Source organism: Styela clava, chromosome 13, assembly GCF_964204865.1.
Source record: "Styela clava chromosome 13, kaStyClav1.hap1.2, whole genome shotgun sequence".
NCBI classification, from domain to species: domain Eukaryota; kingdom Metazoa; phylum Chordata; class Ascidiacea; order Stolidobranchia; family Styelidae; genus Styela; species Styela clava.
In genome coordinates this window covers 12,569,884-12,587,900 of record NC_135262.1, presented here as the reverse complement: position 1 = coordinate 12,587,900, position 18,017 = coordinate 12,569,884, and the positions used below count along the sequence as shown (strand labels likewise).

The window sequence follows — 18,017 nt, the reverse complement described above, 5'->3', positions numbered from 1 at the left end:
ACTAATGCAAAAAAAAATTAAGTTTGACTGAAAATTCGCTCATTTATATGTGTTTGAAGTTCAACTCACGACTTCGTAACTTTCAGCAATAAGTCATTTAACAGATAATCCAATTTATGAAATTATGGAAATTTTGTCATGTGGTATTCAAAACTCCACTATGAACAACTTTCAAAAAATCGCTATTAGATCTCTTTTCAGGTTACACTTTGATCTCAATAAAATAGTCTATTCTATTTTTGAAATTGCAATTACTTCGCAAAATATAATTTTGTAGACGATGAGATTTTAGTTCTGAACAATTCCTGAACAATACTTTTCAGTATGTATACTGTCAATTTATTATTTTTCCATGTGTGTCATCTATTACGAGTATAAAAATAATTAAATGAGTAGTCTCATATTTTCATGTGCATGGTCTAATATCGTCTGTTACACGAGAATTTATGGTTATTTATGATTAGGCAACCGAGAGCACTTCAGTTCGAAAGCGCAGTCGGAGTCAGATGTCGTTACGCACGAAGAAACTTGATACGAAAGTATATTCGGGGTTTCGGGAACAAACGAACATTTTACAGGGAACTAATCCGTGCCAAACTTGGCAAGAAGGTCTGTCACGATGTCTACAAAACCCACAAAAGTGATCAGGCCAAAGGAAGAGTTTTTTTTTTTTGCAAAATCGGGTTTTTGGGTCTCGGATGCGAGTACCCGTCAATCTAGTCACACTCGAGTGATTTCAATGTTTACAGGTCATTGAGCTCTGTTTCCGGGCAGAGCGTTTTGCAGACTATATTTTCACAAATATATTCAACGGGGTGGGCAGTGGCTTACAATCAAAGCATTTAGGGGAAGCGCGAACGTTTTTAATAATGGACTATGATTAAATAGCCAGCTCGCGGTGTCGACCATATCCAATGATGTTCCTCATTCCCGCAAATAGGCTAAATAACGTAGTCCCTCGGAATTGGGCGACGACGATTGGGCACCAACTCCACTATATTTAAAACGAACTGTATTACTTGCGTGAAATTTCGTCATACCATTTTTTATTGAAAACCGCTAAAAATAACGCTGTGAGTGGCTCACCATATGCCACAGAAAACGAGTAGCCCAACTGCAGCAAAAAATAACATGTGACCGAAATGCAGCAAATAGATGTATATATATATATATATATATATATAGTTAACAAAAGGCCTGAATGCCTGAAACGTCCGGAAAAAATACCTACAAGGCAAGAGAGGACGGAATTTTGATATGCGTATCATACATGGAGTGCATGGAAAATTCTCGTTAAAAATGTACTAAAACCTGGGTGCGTATTATCCACAGGTGCGATTCACAGAGAAATATGGTAATTAGTTGTGATCGGTACATACAATTATCGATCATTTCTTCGTCCTCCGAACAATACTGATCTTCACTTGACAAAATATCGTCCTGTAATAAATAGGAAATACAATACTGCTTCTCTGTATCGTTTTTTTTTTGTTGAAAATTTTGAATCTTTTCGGTTTCAATCAAGTATAACTACGTTAGGTAAGTACTTGAATACTAGAAATAAAAGTTTTAAACATCTTTATTTTGAAAATTCTAATTTTCTGCACTTTAACAATTATAAAATTTAAATGTAATATTGCTTATTGCATTTCTTATTACACACATACATAGAAAAAATAAATAAAAACCTTACTTGATAAACTGGATATCTGTTTTTGTTGCGTTTTTTCTAAAAATGAACGCACTTTACATCCATATCTACAACTAGCATTAGACGAAATGCACATAAATGTAACTATGTAATCACGTCAGAGTCAGATTGTTTCATTTATTTATATGTATTATTCATAATAATCAAATCTAAACATGTGAGCCACGGAACATCATAATATATCGACTCCTAACCACTTTTTTTACATGGCGTACTCTTGATTGATAAATCGGATGAATATTTTAAGGATGGTAATCTATATAATTGCCATATAATAAAGTATATTTAAACTTTATCTCTAAGCTGAGTGTAAACGGCAAAATATTTGGTTTGTGTGAAATTGTATAGGAACTTTCGTTCAAAATAAGAAGTTGCTATGGTGACTGCACTTTGAGGATATATGAACATTTTGTAGCGCAAGAAATGCCAACAAATAGTATAGTATCGTCGCTCGAATAACAAAATTAAATTAATACTTTTGGACGGAATTGGTTTGAAATTGCAAGTTTTGCGGCTTCCCGGTGACTTTCAGGTACATATGACAACAATCTATCAGTCACTCTTCTAAATAAGCTATTTCCATCCTGAAAATACATTTACCTGTGCTTAATGATAAATTTATTACAGTATTTTATTAAAATCATAATAAATCTCGATTTTTGGAAAACAAATCTAATATTGGTAAAAATTTTGAATTTATTCAAAACGTTGAATTGTGTTATTCAGTATCCCACTTATTTGATTTTTCTCTGACTTTTTCTTGCAGCTCAAGTTTAAAAAAGTGTAAAACCCATTTTGTGGCTTTGTACTTCCAAACGTATTTTATATACGGATGTTGCTGGCAAATGCTTATTCTAGCCAGATATATAAAATCATCATTGAATCCACAAACCTGATATGCTATGAGTGAGCTGTTCACTGCAGGCTTAGTCTTGAACCATTTGATCGCTAATTTCTGAAATTTTTTTGGTTGTAGTTAGATCTTCGACCATTTACAAACGTTCTACAATATCTATTTATATATTCAACAATATGATTTTGCATTTTACATATATTTAATATCCATATATTACTACTATTCATTAATATATTTTGGCTTTTTCGGTCTATGAGGTTTTTTTGGGGTGCAATATGGTTCAGTAGCAAAATGTCGCTGACAGGATAACTTTGGTACATTTTTGGTACATTAGAAAAGATAATAAAGGTGAGAATCTAAAACGTTTCAATTTGTATCACTACCTTTGAAGATTGTGCTTGTTGCAGCGATTGTTTGTCTGCTTCAGTAAACTGCTCTTTGGTTTTCTACATCTTTCAAGTAAAGTTTCTTCTGAACTTTATTTTCCATCAAGATATTCATCAGTAATTCAAAACTTTTTTCATCAATAACATTGTCATTTATATTAAGTAGTTGCATCTGTTGCAAATAGAAGAATACATGTAGGGAATACATATATAGATAGCTAGTGTTTACGCGCGCTTAACAACTAATTACTTTATAACCTGACTTTCGCAGTAACGAATGGAACGCAATAACGTGAAAATGTGATTTTCTTTCTGCTCCGACGGAAGCTCCAAACTTGCTATAATCCCTCGGTCAATCATGTCACGGAGAAGTTCGACACATCTACCATCACATTGATTTTCCCTGATATCCAATGACAACGGCTGTTTTGTTGTTTGAAAAAAAGATTACATTTTCATACTGCAGATGGAAATTTCATGGAATAGGATCAGTGTGAATAAATACGATTCTGAAGGGAAATTGTACACAATGAAATAATTAAACGAATATCACTACTCACCGTTGTGTCAACGTACGGGTTGCTTGAAATAGCCTGAAGTAGTCTTGCCAGATCATCCGCAGTTTCACAGCATTCTCGTACACTTATTTCCTGCAGTCGATTTCTTTTCATCAAATTATTCAGCAGATTTAACTCTGGGTATTCAATACGATCCAACTTGATGACTTTGTGAAAAAACGGTTGCTTAATTTTATTCAAATCTTTTTTGATTTTTTCCAAATCTTTGGAGCTTTTAATTTCTTTTGAGACCAGTTTTTTTGTCGACATTATGAGAGCTGCAATTAATATTTCTGACCACTAAAGTTTAAACATAAATACAAAATGAAAATTAGAACTCAAACTAATGTTTCTCAAAAACGATGGATGTGCGTCCTATTTATAAAGAGTTCTAAACGCTTATCACTTAGTGGGTACATATGATTGTGATATCAATCACCTACCTCCCCCAATCCTATCCAATATAAATAACTATGTTTTTATTGTTCCTTTCGGATATTAGACCTAATTGAGAATAAGTTCGCGGCTATTATCACAAGTTGAAAAAAAAAGAAAATTTATCACCACAACCGACAAAATATGCTTTTAAACAAGAATTTTTCAAGACGTCAGCGATCAGCATTCTGTTAAATTTAGGTTTTTTTTTCATGTACTTGAAGGATCTTCTGCGTGTCTATTCGACAGAATTTATAGACCATCGATTTTGAAAGACATTCATGGTTCCGCTTCTCTTTGTTTCGGACGCCATGACGTGGTTGTAATGTATTCCTTGGAATCAAATTACACAAATTCTACAATGTCATCATGATGCAACGCGTAGCAATAGGAATTTCTTTTCATGTACCTGAAGGGCCTCCTGCGTGTCTATTCAACAGAATTGGTATATCATCGATTTGAAAGGCCTTCGTAGTTCCGCTCCTCTTTGTTTCGGACACCACGACGTGCTTGTAATATATTCCTTGGAATATTTTTCTCAAGGCTGCTTGTTGTCTGTCTTACCGATCTATTATTTTAGGCTAAGACTGATAAAGCGTGGGCCCTTCAATAACGCATATCGATGCGTTTTGTTGAACATGTTTCACAACCTAAGTTAAAAAGTGAAATAACATTAATTTTGTTTTATTGACTGATGCGCATCTGAAGATTTTCGAATCGAATCCCTTTTAGGTGATTTGCTTCATTTATTTCGACACGAAAAGACCTATGGACCGTTCTGTTATTATGTTGTGGGTGGTATCTTTTTCCTTTTTATTGTTAAAAAAAAGGTTTCTGCCTAACTAATGAACCAATTGTTTGAACTTTTGGAGCTTAAAGATTCTATTTTCCCCGCTTTGGATACTTTGTGGGATTTTATTTTTGTGTGAGATCAAAAGTACAAGGGAATGCGCCCGACTGTAACCTCGTAAACTTTTTTTCGTGAGTTGCAGTCCTTCGCAAAATACCGCGAGTTGATTTGAAACGACTAGTAAATATTCAACATAAAATTCTAAACGTCTGATGGCTCAAAGCCGTTTTACTCTTTACAATCTAATTTATTTCCAGAATTAACCCTCGCGAATGCATAGTGTCAAAAAATTCGAGCAATGCTCAATTCATTTACAAATATATGTTTACACTTAAATTTGATATAAAACTCTGAAACACATCTAAGTATTCAACCAAGCAGTTGCGGACTGGACTAAAATTATCCAATATAAATGGTATTTTATAAAGCATGCATTATGCACGGGTAAAGGGAAGAATAGCTTTAAACGTATGTTCATTTTGTTGCCAATCTTTGGATGAGGCTTGTCAAGTTAACAGGAATATAAATAAAATAATACAAGTATGACAAAATTATATGAGTAGCAACTATATGGTAAATGTAGGCAAACTCCGAAATGAATGCAGAAAATTATACTCATCCCAGGCATATGTTATCTTTAATAATAATAATGATTTGTTAATAAATAATATTACAAAGAGAATTTGATGATATTTTCATTTGTACTTACGGCTTATAAAAATGCATTTTTTTCAACACCAATAAAGACAATTAGCTAATTAGTCATGTTAATAATGCTTTATTGGGTAATTTTACTCTCGGGAAATTAGATTTATCGTTAGAGCTCCATGTTGTTCGCCTATTTCATAGCCCATTATTTCAATTCTATGCGATCAATTTTTCCCGAGTTTTGTTTTTGGTATCATATTGACAAATTGGATACTTCTTCTCAACTGTTTATAATCGACAAGCTCTTCTGAAATTGAACTAAATACTTTGAATAATATTAATTGAACACGTAGATCAGGGGTCGGGAACCTTTTTGGTCAAGAGAGCCATAAAATATACATATTTTCAATTGCATTTCCGTGCGAGCCATATAACATTTCTTCAATTAATCAGACCTGAAATGTTTACTCGAAAGTCAACACATACAATGTCAATATACATTTAATGTGATTTCTGATGCTGCATGTAGGCGCTGCGGGCCTTGAACGGTTGCTCACCTGCAGCCCAATGTAGAAATCTACGATACTCATCACCCTTTTTCGTTTAGACATCTCCGTAGTGTTTTTAAACTATATCGCTTTGTGATGTCACAATATATGTTCCAGAATCCCCTTGTTTGTCTCAATGCCTCTCTAGTACATATCTTACATAACATAGACATGTGCTGGACGCGTGTTTTAAAACGTATTGGGAATTTCCTGCCAAATTCGGCTATAAAAGAGTTTGGGATCTCGTAACAATAGTAAGCTTAGTCTTAGAATATTAGATTTTTCTGAGAGCCATATGCCGTCACCAAAAGAGCCATATATGGCTCGCGAGCCATGGGTTCCCGACCCCTGACGTAGATTGAAGTAAAACTAATATACTTTTTCTCACTTTTTATCAGAGTCTGAAGTTCGTTCGCTGTTACCGATTCAAGATTTTTTTTTACAACAGGCGTTGGTAACTCTCCACAAACGGAATCGGAACACCAACCACTCCAACATCTTTAACACGCAATAGTACATTTTCTATTTCGACAGGTGGTAGCTAAACAGACAATATACGCAATATTTGCTACACGTATCAATTTAACCAGCGGGTAAAAAAATTCAGCCTCAACCATATTTTTACAATGTCGTAAGAATTTTCTCTTTTTTGCTAGTCAGTCATTGATGAAACATGTTTCTTATCGTAGATGAACGCTCAGTAAACTGTCTGATTGATGGATTCAATTAACTTGTGTGTCTAGTCTAGTAGACCCATTTCCATATGAAACAGATACAATTACACGTCTTGAACAGTATTCGAGAAGATTCAATTTAATTTGATAAAAAATATTCTATTCAATTCTTAAATCATCAAGTTCTAGAAAATCCCCATGTCCAGATGTGTCAGTCAAGTATTTCTGTCATTAAACAGCTTTGTCGCTTTGAGTCTAAGTACGTACTGGAGGAAAAAACGATAAACATGCTGCTCGCCTGGAATGTGTTATACTTGATAACTTCCTTCAATCGGCCAGTAACATATAGCCTTTCATTCTTAACAACGCCGATATCGCCTGTACAAAGAAATCCATCCTTATTTGATTGTTTTCATCGTTGCTTCGGCATTTTTATAATATCCAACGGTCATCTAGTAAATGGCATAACTAGGAATTACTTTTGAAATATAGACTTTGTCACATTTTCTTATTCAGTTGCAACTACAAATTGATAATTCCTTTATTGTATGAATGTCGCTTTGAAAAATGTACTGAGATTCTTTTAATTAATTCAATTTCTTTTTTCAAAAATAAATAAATAGTAAATTGCCATTAAAAGTATAACATAACACATAGAATTTTAATATTCATTTATGTCAGTTCATATTGTGTACATTGCACAAAGAGATTGTCTACTTGTGGTCCCATGACCCCTATTTCTCCGTCTTGACCAGGTTTCATTTTTTCCTTTGTATTCGGATCAACAATCTGTAAAACAGCATCCAAATACCAACCAATATTTCGATTATGAAAAACTGTTACTCATTTTGTCTGTTTTCTGGTTACTAGTTACAGCTTCCTCCAGAGCATGTCCTTATTATTATTTAACTTCACACTGATAATAAAATCCTAATTTTATAACCATAATTTCTTAATTGACGCAAACAGAGCCAACTGAATCGGTGAATGAATCAGTATTGGGTCATTGCATTCACTATAAATAGCCTACGATTGGTTTGGTTAATTCATATCATTTTGAATTCAAGTTATTGTGTATGCAAATATCGGATACCAGACATGGATATGCTGTGATGGGAATGCAGAGTGAACATTAATATGTATCGCCCAAGCCACAAAAATCATGTAAGAGTCAGACGTGTGAGACTCGAAAACTGACACCCGATCCCAACTTCTGCACATGAAAAAAACACGAAACTTGAGTTTGAAAACTGGTGTCAGAATATACTAGGTTAGTTCTCAGCTTCCGTTTTCAAATTTAAATGCCACGTGATTCGGACCATGCTTCCAGTTTTCGTAACTGCTGTAACACAATTGCTTTATACATTTTGAGTTGAACCAAAATCTGCCGATTTACTATTGCTTGATTCTGATTTTTTGAATGAAAAACGTGATAGCCCTTCAGAGAGGGGGGATCCACGCAGAAATATTCACGAAATGAATCTAAAAATATCTAAATATTCGTAGCGCTATGAGGTTGGAAATATGGAAACATGACCGATCAAAGTAGTTCAGCAGCTACCAATAGTCAGCCAAACGTTTTACCCGATACGCGGTCTTGCTGTTTTAGACTGGAAAGATTCAATTTTAGTCCTTGCCATATTATCTTGATTTGTGAATCCATGTAAAATTGAATTCGCCTCATGATAGCTTTTTCATTATCAAAAATGAAGGCGCATGCATGTTCACTAAACGCTGTAAGTACTTCTAGTTAGCATGGCACAAATTTTGCTGCATTTAGTATTCCTAACTCCCACCTGACTAGGTAGGTCATCCAAACATTACGTCACTGAAACGTCCCAATCACGTATAGAGCTTGCCAAAAAAAGTTACGATCGCCCGCAATAAAAGCCAACGCCAGCAATCTCTCTCATATAGGAACTGTTCCGACGAGAAACATGAGAAATAGCTTGCTTGATTTCGGGTGATCGTCTGCGCGTTTCAGACGACAATCCGTACATTTTAAGCCTTATCTCGACACTGTGACTTTGTAGTGACGTAATTTTTGGATGACTTAGTCAGGTGCGAGTTACAAATAACATATGCAAAAATGGATATGCCAGGCCTAATAGAAGTAGCTGATAGGTAATTAGCTGATGCTTCGGTAGCTGATGTTTCGGTAATTGTGTATTGGTGGATATTTGTTGCGATCTCTAACCAAAAATAAGGTCAGTTGTGCAGCTATATTTAGAATAAGAGAAGATGACGAAGATACAGTACGCATTAAACAGTATACATATATGAGTTTGCATTGAAATCAACATTTTTAATAATGAAATTAAAATTTGACACTTTTTTCCTCGAACATACAAACAAAAATATGATTTGATTATAAAAAGTGAACAAAATGCATGCAACCTAGTTTATTAATAATATGAACAATTTTAAGTACGTGTTCGAAACTTCTTTTCAGAATACTCAGTAGTAAAGCAAAATCATACTGATAATATAAATTACGGCAATATTACAGGAAATTTCATTTTTGCATTTAGAGGTTCAAATTATTTCTTGGGGGACATTGCTTGCATTGCTATAGGTTCTCTTATTTCATCGCCCATTTCTTCAATTCGATGCGATCTATTTTGCCAAGTATAGATTTCGGAATATGATTGACAAATTGGATCCCGCCACGAAGATGTTTGTAATCGACAAGTTCATCTATAAAAATAAAATTGTACTTTTATTACAGAACATGTGGAATACAGTAAAATTTATATGTAGTCGGTACTTTTAATCAATTCATGCAGTTCATCCGTTGTGACCGATTCCATTTTTCGTACAACGAATGCTTTTGGTAACTCCCCACATGCTTCATCTGGCACACCAACCGCTGCAGCATCTTTTACACCAGGATGTTTCATAAGTACATGCTCTATTTCTGCAGGTGGAACCTGAACATGGGGAAAAAAATTAATAAAATAGTGAGAAATTGAAAGTGTCGAATCTTCTAAGTCAGGGGTTCTCAAACTTTTGGTGTTGCGGAGCCCTTGAAGAGTTGACTATCATTCACGGAGCCCCAAAATAAATGTTAAAATTGTTACTTTCCGATTAATATTCCTGAGTAAGTTAAACGTACTTTACCTAACTTAAATGCTAAACCTTTTTAATAGGGTAATACAAGTCATATATAAATGTCAATTTCAAAAATAAATTAAATATACTAAAGCTGTAAATTTGACACTTGACAAACATATTAATAAATTGGGGGGTCGAATCTTTTACTTTTTGACATTTTCGGAGGACTTGAAAGGCCACTAATAATGTGCGCGATTGCATTTTGTTACAATCGCCGATTGTTTTCGTCAGCATGGCGTGTTTTTAAACATCTTTACGTCGGTGTTTATTCTCCCTAAATCAAAAATTTCCTTCGGCATATATATACATGTATTGTTCTACAATGACGACGATAATTGCTTATTTGTTCTCGTGGGGAATTATGAGTTCAATGTGAAAAACATGTTACCGTATTATAGTCATCTGCGACGAAATGCTAAAGATAATAATTATTAAAGAGGTAAATCCGCAGCTCAAATTTCTTGATTGAAAAACGGTATTCTAAAATATTAAAACTTGAAATGGAAAATCACACTATAAGTTTAGTTTCAGCAGACTCATGTCAGATTAAAAATGCTTTTATAGGCATTGTAAATCACAAAATTTGATGTTTTGTTAGTTTTTTATTGGTTATTCATCGTAGTAACTGCGAAATTGAAACACAGTCAATTGTACGCATGGTGTAACTTTTTTCACTCTGAAACTACCAACGGAGCCGCATGCAATAAAATAAATTTCAATCATTCGTATTTTGCCCAGATCTTGTGATTTTTCAAACAGCGATCTTATCTTGCTTAAAAATAATCTCGAGTGCGAAAAAACAAATCAAGTTTGACAAATCGCAAAAATACAACTCCAATTTATTCATAGTTGGCAGTTTATCACGTATTTTATGTTATTTTAGAAAAGTATTCTTTCCTTTTAGCAATCCTAATAGTAATTTCGAATGAAACGTGAGTAAAGTTGAGCAGAAATAAATTATTACGACAAGACACTTTAAATACTCGCATCGTCATGCAATGAATATTTTACGCAACAGAAATCTCGTTATCCGTTTTTTTCCAATTGCTAAATGATGTTGCGCGGAAATTTCCGATTTCAATTTTGAACCCTTTCAAGAAACCTGACTGCGCTCCAGCTCATAAATAACGTCATTTTTAATTCCGCATCTTTACCATATTTCAAGGCTATATTATTGTCAAATTTTATCAAAGCTGTTCTTGCTTCTTTGAACAGTTACAAAATTAGCCAGTATTTTAAAAAGTAATCGAATAGCTCGCGGAGCCCTTGGGTTCCTCTCGCGGAGCCCTGGGGCTCCGTACGGAGCACTTTGAGAACCTATGTTCTAAGTAACAGTGGGTTAACAATATATTAATGATTAAACATGTCATAGTATAAAACAAGGCGAAACAATTTACACACGATCATAAATATATCTTGATATATATCGAGAAGTCATAAAATTCAACATAAGGACTAACTTAAATAACGTATTTTTTAAAAAAAAAACTATTCTGAAGAAAACCGAATTTTTTTTTTTTGAAAATCAAAACGTACATTGGCGGGTAAATATGTGATTGGAAAGTTTTTTTTTACCTGGAACGTGTTATATTTGATAACTTCCTTGAGCCGGCCTACCACAAAAAGCATTTCATTTTCAATATGTCCAATATCGCCAGTGCGAAGAAATCCGTCTTTATTTATTGCTTGTTCTGTTGCTTTCGAATTTTTATAATATCCAGCAGACATCTAGAAAAACGTATATGAGATAGTTTGGAATGATTTCTTTGATTCTCAATGTCTTTGTTAATTCTAATGATGATCGTTACGATCAAATGTTGTTAACAGTTGAATTGGAATCGCTACCTATATACATTTAGATTAAAATGTGTGAATATATCTTCTACTAATTTATTCTACAGAAAAAGTGGTAAAATAATGACGAAATAATCTCATGCCTTACATGTGTACTTTTGACCCAAATTTCGCCGTCTTCGCCAGATTTCAACTCTTTTTCCGTATTTGGATCAACAATCTGTAAAACATTTAAGAGTCAAACAAAAGAGCTCTGTTTAAATATATGGACACGAAGAGCAAAATGAACTAGTACGGGTAAGCAATCTGCTTAGATTACCGGTACCGTAGTCTTAACGACTTCCCCTGACCCCCAGATAGCAACGAACGCGAACGCAGTGTGAAATTTTTAATGTTGATGACGTCATCGCATACAAAACAAGACAGCGATGCTCAAATATATGAAAACGAAGACCAGTAGTCTACTTTACCTTGTACAATACCAGTACCGTCAAAATACTTCAAAGCGTAATAGGAAGGTAGCACAATTTCGAATTGAAAAACGAATCACATAGAGCCCAAAGGATTTTAAAATGAATAAACAAAATCTTCAAGTTTTTGTCTTACTTTATATAACGTAAATTTTATATAACTCTATTTTCGTATTACAAAAATCGTTAAATTAATTCACCATAATTTCAGAATTGACTGCAATTGAACCAGCTGAATCAATGAATTCATCTACTTTGTCATTCCAAGATACAGGAAAGCATTCAGTTTGCCCATAACCTGAAATACCAACACGTTAAAAATTAAATGAGTTAGGTACATATCTACTTGCAAAAATAAGTATGCATCGAAATTGGTGATATATGAATTGGAATTGATATATGTACATACAAGATGAAATACAAGAAGAACGAACATGATATTGCACAGGTAGTTTCAAATTAAGAATGAATGTCGCCAGTAACAGCCAGCTATTATGTCTAAAACAAACTTGTACGTTAAGCTCGGGTTCATGTTTAAAATAATATCTATTTCCAAAATATTAGTAAACGATTTTATAAAACAAATTACACAAGCTGCCAAAAGTAATAAACGATTGTTTATCGAGTTATTCCAGATACTCAATTCATTTCCTTTCAAGTTAGACTTTGTTTTCCACCTTTACTATAAAAGTTTATAAAAATTTGTCAACTAACATGGAAATACTCTAATGTTGAACCTATCGATAACTTCTTTCAATGCTGTGGGTGGAATTGATGCACCTCCAATAAATGATGATTTCCACGACGAGGTATCATACTTGTGATGCAACTCTGTCTGGGATAGTTTTAGCAAATTTGGTGGCACCAGAAGCATATGATTTGCCTTGACGACATGAATGAATATAGAGAAAAATATGATTAAATTGCAGCGAGAAATATTCTTCCTCCAACATAATGTAACCTTGGAAGCCTTGGTGTCCGACGAAGCGTTCAATGAAAACCAAATATACTGTAAAAAGATCTTAGTTGGAAAACATGCACGTATACATCCGCATCAAATACCCATCAAATGAAAACCAAATGCTTTTCGACGTTCAAATATGTTGTCATGAACTGGCACATTTGAGTCTGATTTTGAAATCGCTACAATATCATATTACTATCACCAGAGTAAATAATATAGCAAACGAATGGTATATGGTAAAAGATATTTTTCCAATACCTTGTATTTTTGTATCGCAGCCAGTGTACCGTCAACGTCAAACTTTTGATCAATGATAACACTTAACCCGCCTTGCAGTGCAACAAGTAAGTGAAAATAACCACCTCCATGATACAAAGGTCGTTCGTTGTAAAACACATCTCCGCGTTGATAGTTTAAATGGTGCCTCAAAAGAATTCAAAATGTTGAGACATATCACATCGACTTACAGTCGTGCGTCGTCATAATTCATATCAAGTTTTGAAATAGTTTTTGTAACACCAAAAATGCAGTAAATGACATATCACTCAACTAAAATATTCTTATATGCTCATAAGTTAGGAATACGTTTTCTATTCATATAAATTTTTATATACAAAATACTACAACTCGTCTGAGTTAAGGGTGCAATTATCCATATACTTATATCTAGTTTTGCGAAATGAAGCGACTAAGCAATACTTTGGCATCAATATTCTTTGCGAAGGTTTATTGGAAAATGGCTTACAACGACACATTTCAAATATAGCGAGTATGAGATAGTTTATGTATATTAATAAATATTGTATTGAAATTTCCAAACGGAATGAATTTAATTGTTATAAAGTGATTTTCCGTGCTTTGGTTTAAGCAGAATAACGATACGATATCAGAAAAGTTCTTCTTACCAAATGGCTGATATCATCGCAATCGTACCATAATGAGTGTGCATAACACATTTCGGCATTCCTGTAGTTCCACTTGAATATGGTAGGAACGCTAAATCTTTCTTTGGTGATATTTTGCAAGTCGGAACAATGTTTCCTTAAAACGTTATTGACAATCATGAAAAATTGAAATCAATATTTTTTACAATTAGAATTAATTTCTTACCTTTGTTATCTTTATTTGAGATTATAATGTCATCCCAAGTTTCGAATTCATTACTTTTTCCAATGACTATGATTTTCTAAAAAGAAAATACGAGTTTACACAGTACGCTTAAACAACCTCGATCGATATTCTAAGTCAATGAATTTGCCTCTTAACACACATAAAATAAAATAAATACATGGACAATAAAAATTATCTTGTATTTTTTTTTTATTAATATCTATAATTTAAAAATCCTGAATACCTGAACTTGATTCTCTGGGTTATTATTGAGTACTTGCTTTATAGTATCGATGCTTTTTTCAGATGCGATAACTATTTTTGGTTCGGTGATTTTGAAGATATGCTGTATTTCTCCTGCAAAACAAAAAAAAATTGTTCAAAATTAACTCGTGAAAGAACTCATATCAATGAAATGATTCTACTTTGAACAAAACCATTGTGTTCGTTTGTTCAAATATCGGTCTAAATCCAAAGCACACAAACGGAACTTTATTGCGCTTCATGGTCTCGCGCAGGTAACATCCTTTTGTCCATCAGAACGTCTACACTGTATACGATTGACAGATATCTTCAATTCGGCTTCCAACTTCGAATTTGGATATTTTTCGTTTTTTCGGTCATATAGCTTTATTCCACCACCTTACCCGAGTTATAATAAATCAGGCAGCAATCCCGAACCCGAAATATTCCGGTCCTTCTGATAGAATTGTATTTCCTTACTTATTATTTGATATCAGTGGACGCTTCCGCATAGCCTTGTTTAGAGCGAACTGCGCGAATAGCATTCTTATAATCAAATTCTCAACCTGACCATTAAATAATACAATTCAAGAAGCAGAGTTACCTTCTTTGTATGACGGATTACAAAGTGATATCGCCGCCCCACAAGATACCACACCAACCGTTGCCACTATATATTCTACACAATTCTGAGTGATCAGACACACAACATCTCCCATGCCAATCTTTTGCTTTTGAAAAAAGTTCCCACAGGATTGTATTTGTTCGTAAACTTGTCTAAAAGTAAGCTGGTTTTCTTCGTTGATGTTGTCAATCTGAATTAAAAAGGAAATATTAAAAAAATGTGTCTAAGCAATTACACACAACAAGCGGTTTTTGCCTTTTATTGCTACGTTAAATTTTTTGTGAAGCAACTTAAATGAAGTTACAACTGTCTCAGAACAGTTGATTTTTTTTGTGCAGATTCTGAGAATCGATTGATCAGAATCATGTAGAAAGTAAGCGACTTTATTGCCTCAACTGACCTATTGTGAAATTTACATATATATATATATATACTATGTATTCGGGTAATAAATCAATTTCATTGTTCAGGGTGTAGAGATGACACCTCAATTCTGCATAATTGTGGGGTTTGATCAACATTATATAAAAATTATAATATATATACAATCCGCATGCGGCACAAGTTTAGAAATATACAAGCAAATACAATTATGATACTTACCAGAGAAATATCGTCACCATATTCTTTTATACGCTCGAGAAAAAAGTCGCTCAACGATATTTCTGGAATATCAAAATTTCCATGCTTCGATCTCAAAGGCATTTTGCTTGTGATGCTTATCACTATATCCAAATGCCAATAGTTAGCAAATGAAATTTTTAAACCTTGTCAGTTCAAGATATGTTTATACAGCCCACTGTGTTTTTTTTTTGATGTAACATACTCATTACTTGCTTGCTACAAACATTGTAGGTTAGTCCACTAGATTAGTAAACAATCTTATCAAGTCAAGTTAGGCTCCGAACTTACATGTGTTTGCTATTTCTTTACTGTTTACTCAAAAACGACTGGACCAGTATTCTGCCTGAAGGGATGTGTAATCAAACATGTTTCGGTAGATGTTATTTACGGTATGGTACAAAACCTGTTTTAAATGTTTTAGATCTCCAATTTGTATACCGGGAATCATCATTCATCAAAACAGCGCTAAACAGTTCTTTTTTGTTCCAGAAAGTGAATTATAGATGAGCACGTTATTCCAAGCCATAATCTAGCTATAGGTTGCTAACTTATTGTGTTTGGAATGTTAAAAGTATTTCAGAGTCGTCCGACCTACAACAGCGTTGTAGTGTGTGTTTATCCTTGGTTCAGGCTTGGCCCATCCTTGTTGCAAGTTACAGTCCGGCGACGAGTTTGTCATTGCTTTTTTTGTGTTTGTTTTCCTTGTCGATGTAGATGACATATCATGCGTATATTTGCGCTTATATTTCTCTCGCTGCGTATAACAATGTCATGTCAGGGCTATATCATTCCCGCTGTGGGAAACACTCGACGAGAAAAGAAAGGTCAAACAAGCATATCCGATTATACCAAGTGCATTTTAGTGTCCGCATAACTTTTCACTGAAACAAAACCAAATATGGAAAAATGGCGATTACGAGTTGAGTTCGATGCCGATGAAGCTTTGAGCCGTATTTCGGTCTGACGTGGAGGGGTAAAATTACGATGACAACGATGTGTCATTATGAGATGAGGAACCGACAAAGCAAGATTCGGTTTTGAAACTCTACTGGTTTTAAAAGTATTCATAACATATGCGAATGCACATGTTTTACATGCTGTTTTCCATATTTCAGATATAGAATCGGCGGCCGACGTTCTTTCAACAAAAATGTACGAAGGTTTCGCGAAGCACGATCATTTGCGTTGAAAGTGACGTGTATCAGTAACTCGCAAAAATTGAATTGAAGATTACCGCAAGAAAGTGGAATATTGGCGATAAAAACTTCGTGTTAACTTTGTATATATTTATCTATTTTACAACAGTGTGATTTTTATGTGTACAAATTTTTTAAAGTTCCATGTATGTTCGTATGTATATTAGAGGGACCGGTTACGTATTTTAAGCGACGGTTGCCAGAATACGTACAAAACAATCTTTTTGGAGATACCTAAGTCAGTGCTCCTGATATAATTTTTCGTTTTTTATGGAACCCCAATTAAAAAAAAATTCTAACTTTGGCAATTGAATTACATTTGATTCGCTTCGGAGGAGGAGCAGGTCACCGTTGTTATTATTTCGCCTCACATAAGAAAATATGGTGCTCCCGGAGTATGCGAACCAAGATGGCGGACATCGGAACGTAACATGGGTAACAGGTTAGGGTTAGGCGATAATTTTTTTCCAATTTTTCTTATTTTAGTCCTATTATCAGTTCAAAGACTAGCCAAGAGCCTCCCGTAGTATTTATACCTAAAATTATGGCCTAACCCTAACCTAGTACACATATTACATTCCGATGTCCGCCATCTTGGTTCGCATACTTCGGGAGCCCCGAAAATATACTATTTTGCTTCATCTGTATTGACTAAATATTGAAAAGTTGGGTTTCACACTATTTATAATATATTCCAACAAAAGCTGAACAACAACTCTAGTTTCTAGTATATACTCTCTCTAGTCTCGAGCAATATCTACATACTTCGAACATTGTGTAACTATGGTGCAACAATAGCGTTTTTGTTAGTTCCATAACAATGACTAAAGTGACGCAAAAACCGAGAATATTTCTGTTTTGTCCATTAACTGCGCTGTGACTAAACCTCATGTTTAACGATCTGGCCTACTTGGACTTGGACAACATGCTGGAAGCAAGAAAGGATTTTTCCTGAAAAAAAAAAACACGGAACCCCTAGGGATCCCTATAAACTCACAGAACCCCACTGCATGTACTATGGAACCCTAGGGTCCGCGGAACCCCTGTTGAAGAGCACTGACCTAAGTGATGTTTCTAGCGTGTTTGAACAAAGAGAAATGACTATTTCAATTAAGGGTGTTAAAATAGGCTCAAATTGGTGCACTGTAAAAAATTTTGTAATTTTACAGCCATTTCTTTGTAAAAAATACGATGGTTTGGCAGTATTTTGGA

General features: G+C 34.2%; 3 protein-coding genes across 3 annotated transcripts in view; all 3 read right to left on the bottom strand.

The window, feature by feature from the left end:
- The window catches only part of LOC120332918 (uncharacterized), an 89,711-nt gene extending 85,658 nt beyond the window's left edge, over positions 1-4,053 (bottom strand). The window contains exons 1-4 of the mRNA XM_078119453.1: positions 3,514-4,053; positions 2,188-2,295; positions 1,694-1,729; positions 1,380-1,440 (exon numbers count right to left, since the gene is read on the bottom strand). Coding sequence (XP_077975579.1) covers positions 1,380-1,440; positions 1,694-1,729; positions 2,188-2,295; positions 3,514-3,780 — 472 coding nt within the window. The 5' untranslated portion in view covers positions 3,781-4,053. The remainder of the gene's footprint in view (positions 1-1,379; positions 1,441-1,693; positions 1,730-2,187; positions 2,296-3,513) is intronic.
- Positions 4,054-9,009: 4,956 nt separating this feature from the next.
- Positions 9,010-9,592, bottom strand: LOC144431474 (uncharacterized). Its single transcript, XM_078119642.1, has 2 exons — positions 9,433-9,592; positions 9,010-9,362 (listed from the first exon to the last, which is right to left on the bottom strand). The coding sequence occupies exons 1-2, from the start codon at positions 9,563-9,565 to the stop codon at positions 9,247-9,249; spliced, it is 249 nt and encodes an 82-aa protein (XP_077975768.1). The 5' UTR covers positions 9,566-9,592; the 3' UTR covers positions 9,010-9,246.
- Positions 9,593-10,146: 554 nt separating this feature from the next.
- LOC120336715 (putative 4-coumarate--CoA ligase 1) lies at positions 10,147-16,873 on the bottom strand. Its single transcript, XM_078119452.1, has 11 exons — positions 15,589-16,873; positions 14,965-15,175; positions 14,362-14,474; positions 14,118-14,193; positions 13,913-14,048; positions 13,266-13,431; positions 12,758-12,926; positions 12,244-12,341; positions 11,722-11,793; positions 11,355-11,507; positions 10,147-10,194 (listed from the first exon to the last, which is right to left on the bottom strand). Exons 1-11 carry the CDS (start codon positions 15,688-15,690, stop codon positions 10,147-10,149), a joined length of 1,344 nt encoding a protein of 447 aa, XP_077975578.1. The 5' UTR covers positions 15,691-16,873.
- Positions 16,874-18,017: the final 1,144 nt, after the last annotated feature.

Excerpts from the sequence above, each read along its gene's own strand:
- LOC144431474 (XM_078119642.1), bottom strand. The coding sequence starts at position 9,565 with ATGAAACATCCTGGTGTAAAAGATGCTGCAGCGGTTGGTGTGCCAGAT. Across the intron at positions 9,363-9,432 it reads ACTGCATGAATTGATTAAAA|ATGAACTTGTCGATTACAAA; the intron begins GTACCGACTACA and ends TTATTTTTATAG.
- LOC120336715 (XM_078119452.1), bottom strand. The coding sequence starts at position 15,690 with ATGCCTTTGAGATCGAAGCATGGAAATTTTGATATTCCAGAAATATCG. Across the intron at positions 12,927-13,265 it reads CTGCGATACAAAAATACAAG|GCAAATCATATGCTTCTGGT; the intron begins GTATTGGAAAAA and ends CATGTCGTCAAG. Across the intron at positions 12,342-12,757 it reads CAACATTAGAGTATTTCCAT|GTTATGGGCAAACTGAATGC; the intron begins GTTAGTTGACAA and ends TTGGTATTTCAG.